At 44.9% G+C, this 12,416-nt stretch overlaps 1 protein-coding gene across 8 annotated transcripts in view; it reads right to left on the reverse strand.

The window, feature by feature from the left end:
* Positions 1–12,416, reverse strand: part of LOC106601827 (trinucleotide repeat-containing gene 6C protein) — a 103,402-nt gene that overhangs the window by 45,617 nt on the left and 45,369 nt on the right. For all 8 annotated transcript variants that reach the window (XM_045719938.1, XM_045719937.1, XM_045719943.1 and 5 more), the window contains exon 4: positions 679–984. In XM_045719938.1, the coding sequence (XP_045575894.1) occupies positions 679–984 (306 nt within the window). The remainder of the gene's footprint in view (positions 1–678; positions 985–12,416) is intronic.

A 12,416-nucleotide genomic window follows, 5' to 3' on the forward strand; every position in this document is an offset into this window, starting at 1 on the left:
ACCAAACCATTTTTCATGTTCTAGTATTGAAAAAATACAGAAGGGTCGGTATACCATGCAACACTATTAGGCAGCCCGCCCAATACTTTTCTATGCAGAAAAAAACCCTGCAGACACAAACTTTACTTATAGAAACTAATAATGACTGAGTTGAAATCTTTAGACTGGTCTTCAGGTTGTTTAAATCAGATCAAATCTCTCTCTCACACACATGCCAGATGTGTTTACTCTCCGCCCCTCCACAGTGGCTGCCTGCTGTAATTTACTCTCTCTATTTAGAATCCCAGGCCAGGTCGAGCACATTCAAAACAAACAAGGAACACAACAACAGATCCTCCCACACAGCGGTGCACACAGCCCTGCAGGTAAACTAGACTGCAGTCTGAAGCACAGTGTGGTACACAGCAGACCCAAGGAAACAGGCAAGGTGACAATGGCATACACTAAACATACCTAAAAGGAGAATGCAAAGTGGCAAACTAAACAAAATATGGGGAAAACACTTGAACTATCATCAATATAAGACAGGAATCCCGGAAAAGCTCCACTAAATAAATGTACAACACATAATCACAGAGAAAACAAGTTGGACTGTCGACTGTAGTCAAGTTCAGGATTGTGGAACATTCCCAGAGGTCAAAAGGTCACAAAGGAAAAAGCTCAAAGTGAAGTGCTAACCTGTGTGCGATGCACCAGAGGATTTCTGACTCGAGTCAGGTTCGGGTCGTCCTGGTACAGTTGGAAGGGTCCCAGGGGGCAGCGGCTGACCCCTCTTCAGCAGCTGCTTGTGCTCCTGCTGGCGGAAGCGCGGAGGGATCTCTCTTGGCGGGTAACGCTGTTGGGCGGGCGAGGGCTGGGACTGCTGCTGGGCACTGGAAGGGGCGCGCTTGCCATTACTGCCACTGGTGGGGGGCACAGACGGGGTGGCACTGGGGTTGGCGGGGGGAGGAGGAGGGGTGGGGCCGGGCTTGGCTGAGTCTGGCACTGTGGAGGGAAGAGAGAGGCGGCAGGAGGTTAGGGGACCAGGCAGAAGCTGATTTATTCAACACACACACATTCATATACTTAGCAGTCTATTGATGATACCGAGGCATCATCAGCTCATCATCCCTCGATCTTAAGCATTAGTAGGCTTAAGGCAAAGCCCACTAACTGATCTTAGATTAGTGTTTATAAGGACAATCACATCCTAACCCTGGAAAAATAGGCAAGTTTTAGAGCTACTCTTCCCTCTGTAACCCCCCCACCCATCCTACTGACCTAGCCGTGACTTCTTCTCACATTTACATTCCACCCTGACCGTCTATTATGTCTACGCTTCCAGCCCCTATGACAAACTCCACTCACCCACTTCCTCAGTCTAGCATTTACATTTTACATTTTAGTCATTTAGCAGACGCTCTTATCCAGAGCGACTTACAGTAGTGAATACATTTCATACATTTTTTTCCCCCCGTAGCATTAGCATAAGCCAGCTAGCACTGTTTAGCATGGTATGCTAGCTAATTACTCAACTCATTAATTTCCTCAGCTCAGTAATAGCTAGCAAGCACCATTAAGCATGCTAGCTAAGTACTATATTCATGTATTGCCTCAACTGTTTTAGCATGCTAGGCTGCTAAGAAGCTAAGTACTGTACTCATTAATTTCCTGGCTCAACATTAGCAGTTTTGTAGGCTAGCATCTTAAGTATTAGCAACAGAGGGGAAGTGCTCAAAAAGGTCAGGGCTCAATCCGTATGAAGAGAGGCCAAGTAGCAAGAGGATCAGATTTGCAACGACAGGCATCAGGTGCATTATGGAAAAGAGATGTATTCTGGTCATAATCTCTGTACTGGTGCTTACATAATAAACGTGATAGTCAGCAAAGAGCCTACTGCCGCTCTGCCACTTAATTCATTAAATGCATGATCATTTTTACCATGCTAGTAAATTATCATTTTATTTATTTTCGGGCACTACAAAAGGTCCACCTGAAATGGACACAAGCTAACCTATTATACCAAGTAAAAGAGGCTTGTAAGTCGCTCTGGATAACAGCATCTGCTCAATTACCAATATGTTAATGTATGTGTAAGTGTAGAAAACATGGTGAGGGTAAAACATATATATATATTTTTTAAATACATTTAAAAAAAAAAAAACGACCTACTAAAAAGACAAAGGCTTAAAAACACAGCAAAATAAGCTGACTATACCGCTCTCTGACAAATTCCTTAGAAACAGATTCATACATTTTTGTTCCACTGTTTTGTTATGCTTCCGCAAAAAATAATTCAACAAAATTCTGATTTAAATAACTTGGGAAAAGAGGAATGCTCACAGACACAGACAGTAGTGGGATGCAGTCTAAACAAAGACATGCCTGCTAAATCACACAGCCAGAGGGAGCAAGAGAGAAAGATCTGGCATGGCAACACTAGTAAAAACATCAGCAGGATCCAGCAACACAGACCAGAAGCCAAACAAACCAGCGTGAGATTGTGATGCGTTTTACAGTACGAGAGAATCAATGTGTGAGACGGGCAACAATCCTGTTGCTTAATAATCTCACATAGTAAAAAGCTCATTATAAACTGGGTGGTTTGGGCCCTGAATGCTGATTGGCTGACAGCTGTGGTATATCAGACCGTATGCAGTACGACGGGTATAACACATTATTATTTATTTTTTTACTGCTCTAATTACATTGGTAACCAGTTTATAATAGCAATAAGGCACCTCGGGGGGTTGTGGTATTGCGTCGTGCACAAGAACAGTCCTTAGCCGGGGTATATTGGCCATATACCACACACCCCCTCAGGCCTTATTAAGTAACCCACAGAAAATCATGTGTGGGTTCTGCGTACGATGCTGTATGGGAACAGTGCTGCTCCATTGACCGCAGCCCAATGTTTGTGCAGTGAACAGTGAACAGCTCACACACACTGTTATGTAACCGGGAGGCCCACAGTAAGGGGGAAGAGGACAGAATGGTGTCATACAAAAACATTTATTTAACCTTTATTTTAGCAGGGAGTCATACTAAGACCAAGATCTCTTATAAAGAAGAGGCCTGTAATTACAAAAATATACACATTAATACAACATGAAAAGCAGAGATACAAAACAGTCATAGAAAACAAACATTATACATTTTTTCACAAGTAAGGTGCAAAAAAACTAAAAGCAGATTCACCTAACTCTGTAAAGACAAAAGGAATTTCCAGAGTTAGCCATCCCTGAGACCGGGGTAACCCCATTTTGTTGGCCAGAATTTCTGGCAACCCCACCCCACCCCAAATCGAAACAACCTTAAAATAAATAAGTACATTTAGATTCACATCCACAAATAACCTTCAATTCAAATATCTTATCAAAGCACCAATAAATACATTTACTCAATGATATTGTATTTTTCTAATAATCTTTCTCAAATATGTTTGCATTAGGGATGTTACCGGTTAATCAGTTAGCCCCCAAAAACACATTTCACCGGTCTTGCTTATCGGTCTATAGAGTAAATTTGTGGAATTAAAAATTGGCTCGTGTGTATTTGTTAGTCGTCATGCATTTTAATTTATCACACGCGCACAGCATACACAGCCTAGTTTGAGGAGCGGAATAGCCTACCATCTGTCAGACAGCACAAGAGTAGCTTCTCAAAAAGCCTGTGTAGGCTACTGGAGTGAATTCAGCTGCATAGGCCATCTACCGTTGACTACATTTTTACATTTTAGTCATTTAGCAGACGCTCTTATCCAGAGCGACTTACAGTAGTGAATACATACATTTCATTTTATGCATTTATTATTTTTTTATTTTCTTTGTACTGGCCCCCCGTGGGAATCGAACCCACAACCCTGGCGTTGCACACACCATGCTGGCTTTGCAAACACCATGCTCTACCAACTGAGCCACAGGGAAGGCAGCACATCACCCACCACTTTGCAATGTGAGCTTGAAACCTGAATGTTTTCACTTTACCTCAAATAAATCAGGCATGTCTTACCTTGTGTCAAAGTAGCCTTGAGAAAATCCATCCATAGAAACGTGGAGGCAATTATTTTATTGGTTTTCATATCAACTTTCTTTTGTTGTCCAGAAGCCAAATGCATTATCCTAGTCATATTAGCAACCCATCATAGTAGCTGCTATTAGATTCCCCCTCTTTCTACGTTTCTAAAAGAGATGTTCATCTCTGTCACATATGGAACTGCTCACATTAGGTGCTCTGTTGAGAACGGTGTTTCCCGCTAATTGCATTTGGGTAAATGTTTGAAAATGACGTTTTATTAGCTGCTTCATTATAGGAGTTGCATGTTTAATAACAGGCTATAGCTTTTTGACTGAAAGACGATAGGCTTGCTATTGTTGCATGTTTCCATTAAGCTCTTAATGAAAAATGTCCGGTCCTTGTATGCATGCATAGTATCAGAGAGGAAGAGGCAAAGCGAGATGTTTCACTCTCGCCAAAATAAGTCCACTGCATTTCTATGGGCTTGTTTTGTGCCTAAACTTGTCGCCTGCCTTTCTGCCTTGGGACGACTCCCATTGTTAGGGTGGAAACATAAGCATTTCCCACGTGACAGCACTAGCGACTCCGAATACCACTGATCTAGGAGGGCTAAACTAGGCCTAATTTCTGATTAAGAATGCAGTGATGTGTACTGAACCTGTCGCCGTGTAATAAAGTGTAGTGCACGGCGATACTATTAGGCATGACCTAATTTCAGTAGAAGCCCGTTTTTATTCTCAACTTCTTAACTCAGTGTGTTTACTTTTAAAAATATTTTACCCCCTTTTTCTCCCCAATTGCGATCTTATTATGATCTTGTCTCATCGCTCGGTAGAGGCGAAGGTCGAGTCATGCATCCTCCAAAACATGACCCGCCAAACTACACTAATTGACATCCGCCTCCTGGAAGCCAGCTTCATCAGTGTCGGAGGAAACACTGTTCAACTGACGACTGAAGTCAGCCTGCAGGCACCCAGCCCACCACAAGGAGTCACTAGAGTGCGATGAGCCAAGTAAAGCCCCCCCCGCCCAAACCCTCCCCTAACCCAGACAACACTGGGCCAATTGTGCGCAGCCCTATGGGACTCCAGGTTGCAGCCGGTTGTGACAGCCTGGGATCGAACCCGGGTCTGTAGTGACGACACAAGCACTGCGATGCAGTGCCTTAGACCACTGCGCCACTCGGGGGGCCTTCTGTGTGTTTTTTAAAGACAGCTATCCAGATACTTATAAACATGGACACGATCAATGTGGGCACCATCCAAGGTACAGATGCTTAAATGTATCAACATACAGCTGGCTGGTTATATGCTGTAATGGCAGGATAGAAAGATAATTTGTTAAAATCCAAATAACTTCACAGATCTTCATTGTAAAGGGTTTAAACATGGTTTCCCATGTTTGTTCAATGAACCATAAACAATTAAATGACCATGCACCTGAGGAACAGTCCTTAAGACACTAACAGCTTACAGACGGTAGGCAATTAAGGTCACAGTTATGAAAACGTAGGACACTAAAGAAGCCTTTCTACTGGCTCTGAAAAACACCAAAAGAAAGATGCCCAGGGTCCCTGCTCATCTGCGTGAACGTGCCTTAGGCATGCTGCAACGAAGCATGAGGACTGCAGATGTGGCCAGGACTGGCATAAAGTTCTCTTCACTGACGAGTCACCGTTTTGTCTCACCAGGGGTGATGGTCGGATTCGTGTTTATCGTTGAAGGAATGAGCATTACACTGAGGCCTGTACTCTGGAGCGGGATCGATTTGGAGGGTCTGTCATGGTCTGGGGTGGTGTGTCACAGCATCATTGGACTGAGCTTGTTGTCATTGCAGGCAATCTCAACGCTATGCGTTACAGGGAAGACATCCTCCTCCCTCATGCGGTACCCTTCCTGCAGGCTCATCCTGACATGACCCTCCAGCATGACAATGCCACCAGCCATACTACTCATTCTCTGTGTGATTTCCTGAAAGACAGGAATGTCAGTGTTCAGCCATGGTCAGCAAAGAGCCCGGATCTCAATCCCATTGAGCACGTCTGGGAACCTGTTGGATCGGAGGGTGAGGGCCAGGGCCAGGGCCATTCCCCCCAGAAATGTCCGGGAACTTGCAGGTGCATTGGTGGAAGAGTGGGGTAACATCTCACAGTAAGAACTGGCAAATCTGGTGCAGTCCAAGAGGAGGAGATGCACTGCAGTACTTAATGCAGCTGGTGGCCACACCAGATACTGACTGTTACTTTTGATTTTGACCCACCCTTTGTTTAGGGACACATTATTCAATTTCTGTTAGTCACATGTCTGTGGAACTTGTTCAGTTTATGACTCCGTTGTTGAATCTTGTTGTGTAAATATTTGTATGAACATATGTTAAGTTTGCTGAAAATAAACAGTTGACAGTGAGAGAGCATTACTTTTTTTGCTGAGTTTATTTTTCTAAATAACAGCTGGTGCACGATATCTAAGGAAGTCTTGAGGTTTTGCTCGCCTGAGGTAGAGTATCTCATGATAAGCTGTAGAGCACACCATCTATCTAGAGAGTTTTCATCTGTATTTTTCATAGCTATCTACATACCACCACAGACTGAGGCTGGCACTAAGACCGCACTCAATGAGGTGTATTCCGCCAAAAGCAAACAGGAAAACGCTCACCCAGAGAAGGCGCTCCTAGTGGCCGTGGACTTTAATGCAGGGAAACTTAAATAAGTTACCTCATTTCTATCAGCATGTTAAAATGTGCAACCAGAGGAAAAAAATAAATAAAAAAATTCAATAAAATACATACTCTCTGGACCACCTTTACTCCACACACAGAGACGCATACAAAGCTCTCCCTCGCCCTCCATTTGGAAAATCTGACCATAATTCTATCCTCTTGAATCCAGCTTACAAGCAGAAATTAAAGCAGGGAGCACCAGCGACTCGATCAATAAAAAAATAAAAAAGTGGTCAGACAAAGCAGATCCTAAGCTACAGGACTGTTTTGCTAGCACAGACTGGAATATGTTCCTGGATTCCTCCGATGGCATTGAGGAGTACACCACATCAGTCATTGGCTTCATCAATAAGTGCATCGATGACGTCGTCCCCACAGTGACCGTACGTACATACCCCAACCAGAAGCCATGGATTACAGGCAACATCCTCCCTGAGCTAAAGGCTAGAGCTGCCGCTTTCAAGGAGCGGGACCCTAACCACGGAGGCTTATAAGAAATCGAAGCACAGCTGAGCGCTGCCCATTTAGACAAGCCTACCAGATGAGCCAAATTACTTCTATGCTTGCTTCGAGGCAAATAACACTGAAACATGGATGAGAGCACCAGCTGTTCCGGAAGACTGTGTGATCCCGCTCTCCGCAGTCGATGTGAGTAAGACCTTTAAACAGGTCAACATTCACAAGGCCGCTTAGCCAAACGGATTACCAGGATGTTTACTGCGAGCATGCACTGACCAACTGGCAAGTGTCTTCAATTACATTTTCAATGTCTCCCTGTCTGAGTCTGTAATATCAACATGTTTCAAGCAGACCACCATAGTGTTCTTGGGCACAGGGACTAAGGTAACCTGCCTAAAGGACTACCAACCCGTAGCACTCATGTCTGTAGCCATGAAGTGCTTCGAAAGGCTGGACATGGCTCACATCAACACCAGTATCCCAGAAACCCTAGAACGACGCCAATTCGCATACCACCCTAACAGATCCACAGAAGATGCAATCTCTATTGCACTCAACACTGCCCTTTCCCCCCCTGGACAAAAGGAACACCTATGTGAGAATGCTGTTCATTGACTACAGCTCAGCGTTCAACACCATAGTGCCCTCAAAGCTCATCAATAAGCTAAGGAGCCGGGGACTAAACACATCCCTCTGCAACTGGATCCTGGACTTGCTGACGGGCCGCCCCCAGGTGGTAAGGGCAGGTAGCAACACATCCGCCATGCTGATACTCAACACAGGGGCCCCTCAGGGGTGCGTGCTCAGTCCACTCCTGTACTCCCTGTTCACTCATGACTGCACGGCCAGGCACGACTCCAACACCATCATTAAGTTTTCCGATGACAACAGTGGTAGGCCTGATCACCAACAACGATGAGACAGCCTATAGGGAGAAGGTCAGAGACCTGGCCATGTGTGGCCAGGACAACAACCTCTCCCTCAACATGATCAAGACAAAAGGAGATGATTGTGGACTAAAGGAAAAAGAGGACCGAGCATGCCCCCATTCTCATTGACGGGGCTGTAATGGAGCAGGTTGAGAGCTTCAAGTTCCTTGGTGTACACTTTACCAACAAACTAACATGGTCCAAGCACACCAAGACAGTCGTGACAAAACCTATTCCCCTTCAGGAGACTGAAAAGATTTGGCATGGGTCCTCAGATCCGCAAAAGGTTCTACATCTGCACCATCCTGACTGGTTGCATCACTGCCTGGTATGGCAACTGCTCGGCCTCCTACAGCAAGACACTACAGAGGGTAGTGTGTACGGCCCAGTACATCACTGGGACCAAGCTTCCTGCCATCCAGGCTGTGTCAGAGGAAGGCCCTAAAAATTGTCAAAGACTCCAGCCACCCTAGGCATAGACTGTTCTCTCTGCTACCGCACGGCAAGCGGTAACGGAGCGCCAAGTCTCGGTCCAAGAGGCTTCTACCCCCAAGCCATAAGACTCCTGAACATCTAATCAAATGGCTTCACAAACTATTTGCATTGCTCCTCCCCTCTTTGTACCGTTGCTACTCTCTGTAGTTATCTATGCATTGTTACTTTAATAACTCTACCTACATGTACATATTACCTCAACTAACCGGTGCCCCCGCACATTGACTCTGTACCGGTACCCCCGTATATAGTCATGCTATTATTATTTTACTGCTGCTCTTTCATTACTTTTTACTTTTATTTCTTATTCATATTTGTGCTGCATTGTTGGTTCGAGGCTCGTAAGAGAGCATTTCACTGTAAGGTCTACACCTGTTGTATTCGACGCATGTGACTAATAACATTTGATTTGATTTATTTATTTGATTTCCCCCCTGGTTCTCCCTCTGCCCCAGCAGCAGAGCCTCATTGTGGGCTACAGCTGTTGCCACCAGCCCCCTGACCAGCTCCAGCTCTACCTCAGCCTGCCTGCAGCATAGGAACTAGGCAGGAAAGCTCGAGCTGGAGCTCGCCTCGCATCAGACTTCTCGCTCTCTACCTCTCCTCCCTACCCCTCCCTCCTCATTCATCCATTCCTCATTGTTTATAGCCAAAGATGGCTACATTAGGCCAAGCAGATGGAAGGCATATAAATTACGCTGGCTAATTCTCCCTGCTGCTGATTCAGAGGGGATTTTCCTGTTAAAACGGAGTATTCTACATCCCGCCTTTAAATAGAACAGTATTAGAGTGATGGCGGTCTCTCTGACGTAGAGGCTTCTAGAAGTACTGGGGACGGATGGAGGGAGCGAAGAGGTGGGGCTAGCGGTCTGTTCTCTGGCTACACCAATCACAACATGGTGCAGAGAATAGTGTGCGTCACAGTCCCACCACCCCCGTGTCTGTCTGTGTCTCTCTGAATCCAGCCCTCCCTCTAATCCACTTACAATTAGAGCACTACTCTTCCTCTAAAAACAGAATCCATGAGGTGTGATGAATACAGTGAAAGAAAGAGATGGAAAAAAGTTTGAGCCAGTTTGGATACACAGTCCTCAGCTGGAGAGCGTTGTGTGGATTCCCAGTTCATCAAAGATTCACATCAAACTACGGCCCTGAGATCGGACAGCCTCACGCAAAGGACTTGAAAAGAGCCCTTAATTTTCTGACGATCCCACACACACACACACCAGGGGTCACGTTAGAGTTCAAAAATCTGCATTTTCAAAACACAATCAAAAAAATATAAATAAACATTCTGTGTTTCAAACCATTTCACCTGCGTTGTATTTTCAAAGTCAGTGTTTTTTGCTTCAATAGTGATCGGGGGTGCAACTATAGTTTTCCTTCACAGAAAAGACAGTGCAACACATTCAGCAGAAAGTAGCTTCACCTTCATCAGATGACAGAAGTGCAAAGCTATTTGGCTCGTAGCCACACAAGTAAAAAAAGGAGGCCAAATGTCTGAAGTTTGAGGTGCCCTTAATCTGTCTGTCTCAGTGTCTGTGTGTGTTCGCACCATGCAGACTGCTCCCCACTCATCAAATCGGGCCACACACACAATTATAGGCTTTTCCATAGCTTACGTCTTTAAATCGGCCAGAGAGAGGAACTGAATGGAGAGCTTTCATACCCGGGGCCTCGACAACAGCTCACACTGCTCTAAACAGGCTACTATTGCCCAATGTTTGGGGGGAAACAAGAGTCGATCGGAGAGATTAATTACTAGGTCTTCTCTGTTATAAATGGGCTGCGTTCAGGAGGAAAAGTGTTCAGCTCCATTTCACAGCAGTGGCGGGTCTTGGAAAGCAAGTCACTACAAGTGTTGACTTTAATACTGTGGTATATTGGGTTCAGGGAAGCTATGGATGTAAAAATAGAACGCAGTCATGAAAAGGATGGGATGTGTCATGGCCTTACCAAGATGGCGGCGTGCAATAGAGCTGAATACATTATTGAATAGCTTCACAATGCAGACCAATGAATGACAGTCAATGTTGGCAACAAAAAAAACATCTGTTGCTTACAGGTAACTTCAGTCATATAGATATCAGGCCTAACAGATCAGCTAGTTGATTAATCACAGAAGAATACTGTATATAGATACTGATCTGAAAATAAGATCAGATGAGACTGAGGTTAATGTAACAATCATATAAGAACGAGATTGTGTGTGTATTTACATGCATGTATCCATCCATGTTTGTGTGTGGAGTGTGTCTCTCTGAGGGGCTCGTCTGTCTCCCCCTCAGCTTGTTGAGCTGAGCTGCCATACTGAGCAGAGGGTCTCAGAGGGGAGGTGGAGATGATAGGGCTTAATTAATCCTGATTAAATATGGGGCTGTAATTTCAAGGAACAGCTCTCTCCCAGGTCTCCTGATCCCTCAGAGGTCTGAGAGGCAGGAGGACTGTAGTTTAGAGGAACAGCTCTCTCCCAGGTCTCCTGATCCCTCAGAGGTCTGAGAGGCAGGAGGACTGTAGTTTAGAGGAACAGCTCTCTCCCAGGTCTCCTGATCCCTCAGAGGTCTGAGAGGCAGGAGGACTGTAGTTTAGAGGAACAGCTCTCTCCCAGGTCTCCTGATAACTTATAGAGGTCTGAAAGGCAGGAGGACTCAACTGTGTTTAACACTTTGGTCTGGCTACTGTATATTGAAATGGCAATATACTTTACTCAACAATATACTCAACAATTTAAAACATTTTAAAGATGCACTATGCAGATATCACCCCACCATTTCCTGGTTGCTAAAATTCTAATAGTTTGCCTAATTTCAGTTTGTGACAAAACAAGCAAGTATAATGTAGAGAATCATTGTACCATTTCAACCGCTATGAAATATATTTTCCATAACCCAAAATTGTATTTTCAGCTGGTGTACAGAACCAAAAGTAAAATATGCAAAAATGAAACTTAAGAACGGGAACCATAGAAATAGCACACATAGAACAGATACAGTATACCGCTTCTTAGACTTGATTTAAATGAGAATGACTGATCTATAACACACATTTCTATGTAAATTTGGTCGGGTCGCCCAAAACGTTACATATTGCAGCTTTAAGGATTTGAGTGTTAGTGTGCACCCAAGATGGAGGCCAGACAGACAGGATGAGGGCACAAGGACTGGAGCTGGTTCAGGTTAGCAGGACAGGATACTTTTTTCACACACACCATTTCCCTATCATAAAACATTGGTGGAATGTACTGGGGAGTAGCTGCAGCTGGTGGCTGGGAGAGAGACCTGTTCAGAGGTGGAACTCTCAGTCACACACACACACACACGTAGGAGTGTGTGTGAGATAAAGTGTCAATGTTATGCAACTGACCTAAGGAGAGAGAGCCAACTGGCCCACTGCGTCCCCTATTCCAGTAACCCATTAAGTCCAACTCCTCTACCTGATTGCCCAGTTTCCTACACTCCACTGCTACTTTACCTGCCCACTCAACCCTGCCTGTCCACCCCATACATCATCCCACCACAACTCCCTCAGCAGCCAGCGCAAGCCTTACACCCAGCCTGCTCACCTCAACGTACACCGCTATAGATTCATGTCTTCCTGAAGGTAGTGTGGGTTATGGAGTGGTCGCTGGAAGTGTCGGCTTTGACAACCCAGGAGTAGGTATTAACATGAATAACTGGATCCCGGGACTGTCACATTTCCCCCCAAAATAAAATGACAAGACCCGGGAAATTAGCCTACAACATTTCCCCCCCAACGTTGCATTAATGCAATTCCCCAAAATACACAACATGCGCAGCAGCAGGTTAGCACAACATATAA

The sequence above is a fragment of the Salmo salar genome, chromosome ssa06 (genome assembly GCF_905237065.1).
Source record: "Salmo salar chromosome ssa06, Ssal_v3.1, whole genome shotgun sequence".
NCBI lineage: Eukaryota > Metazoa > Chordata > Actinopteri > Salmoniformes > Salmonidae > Salmo > Salmo salar.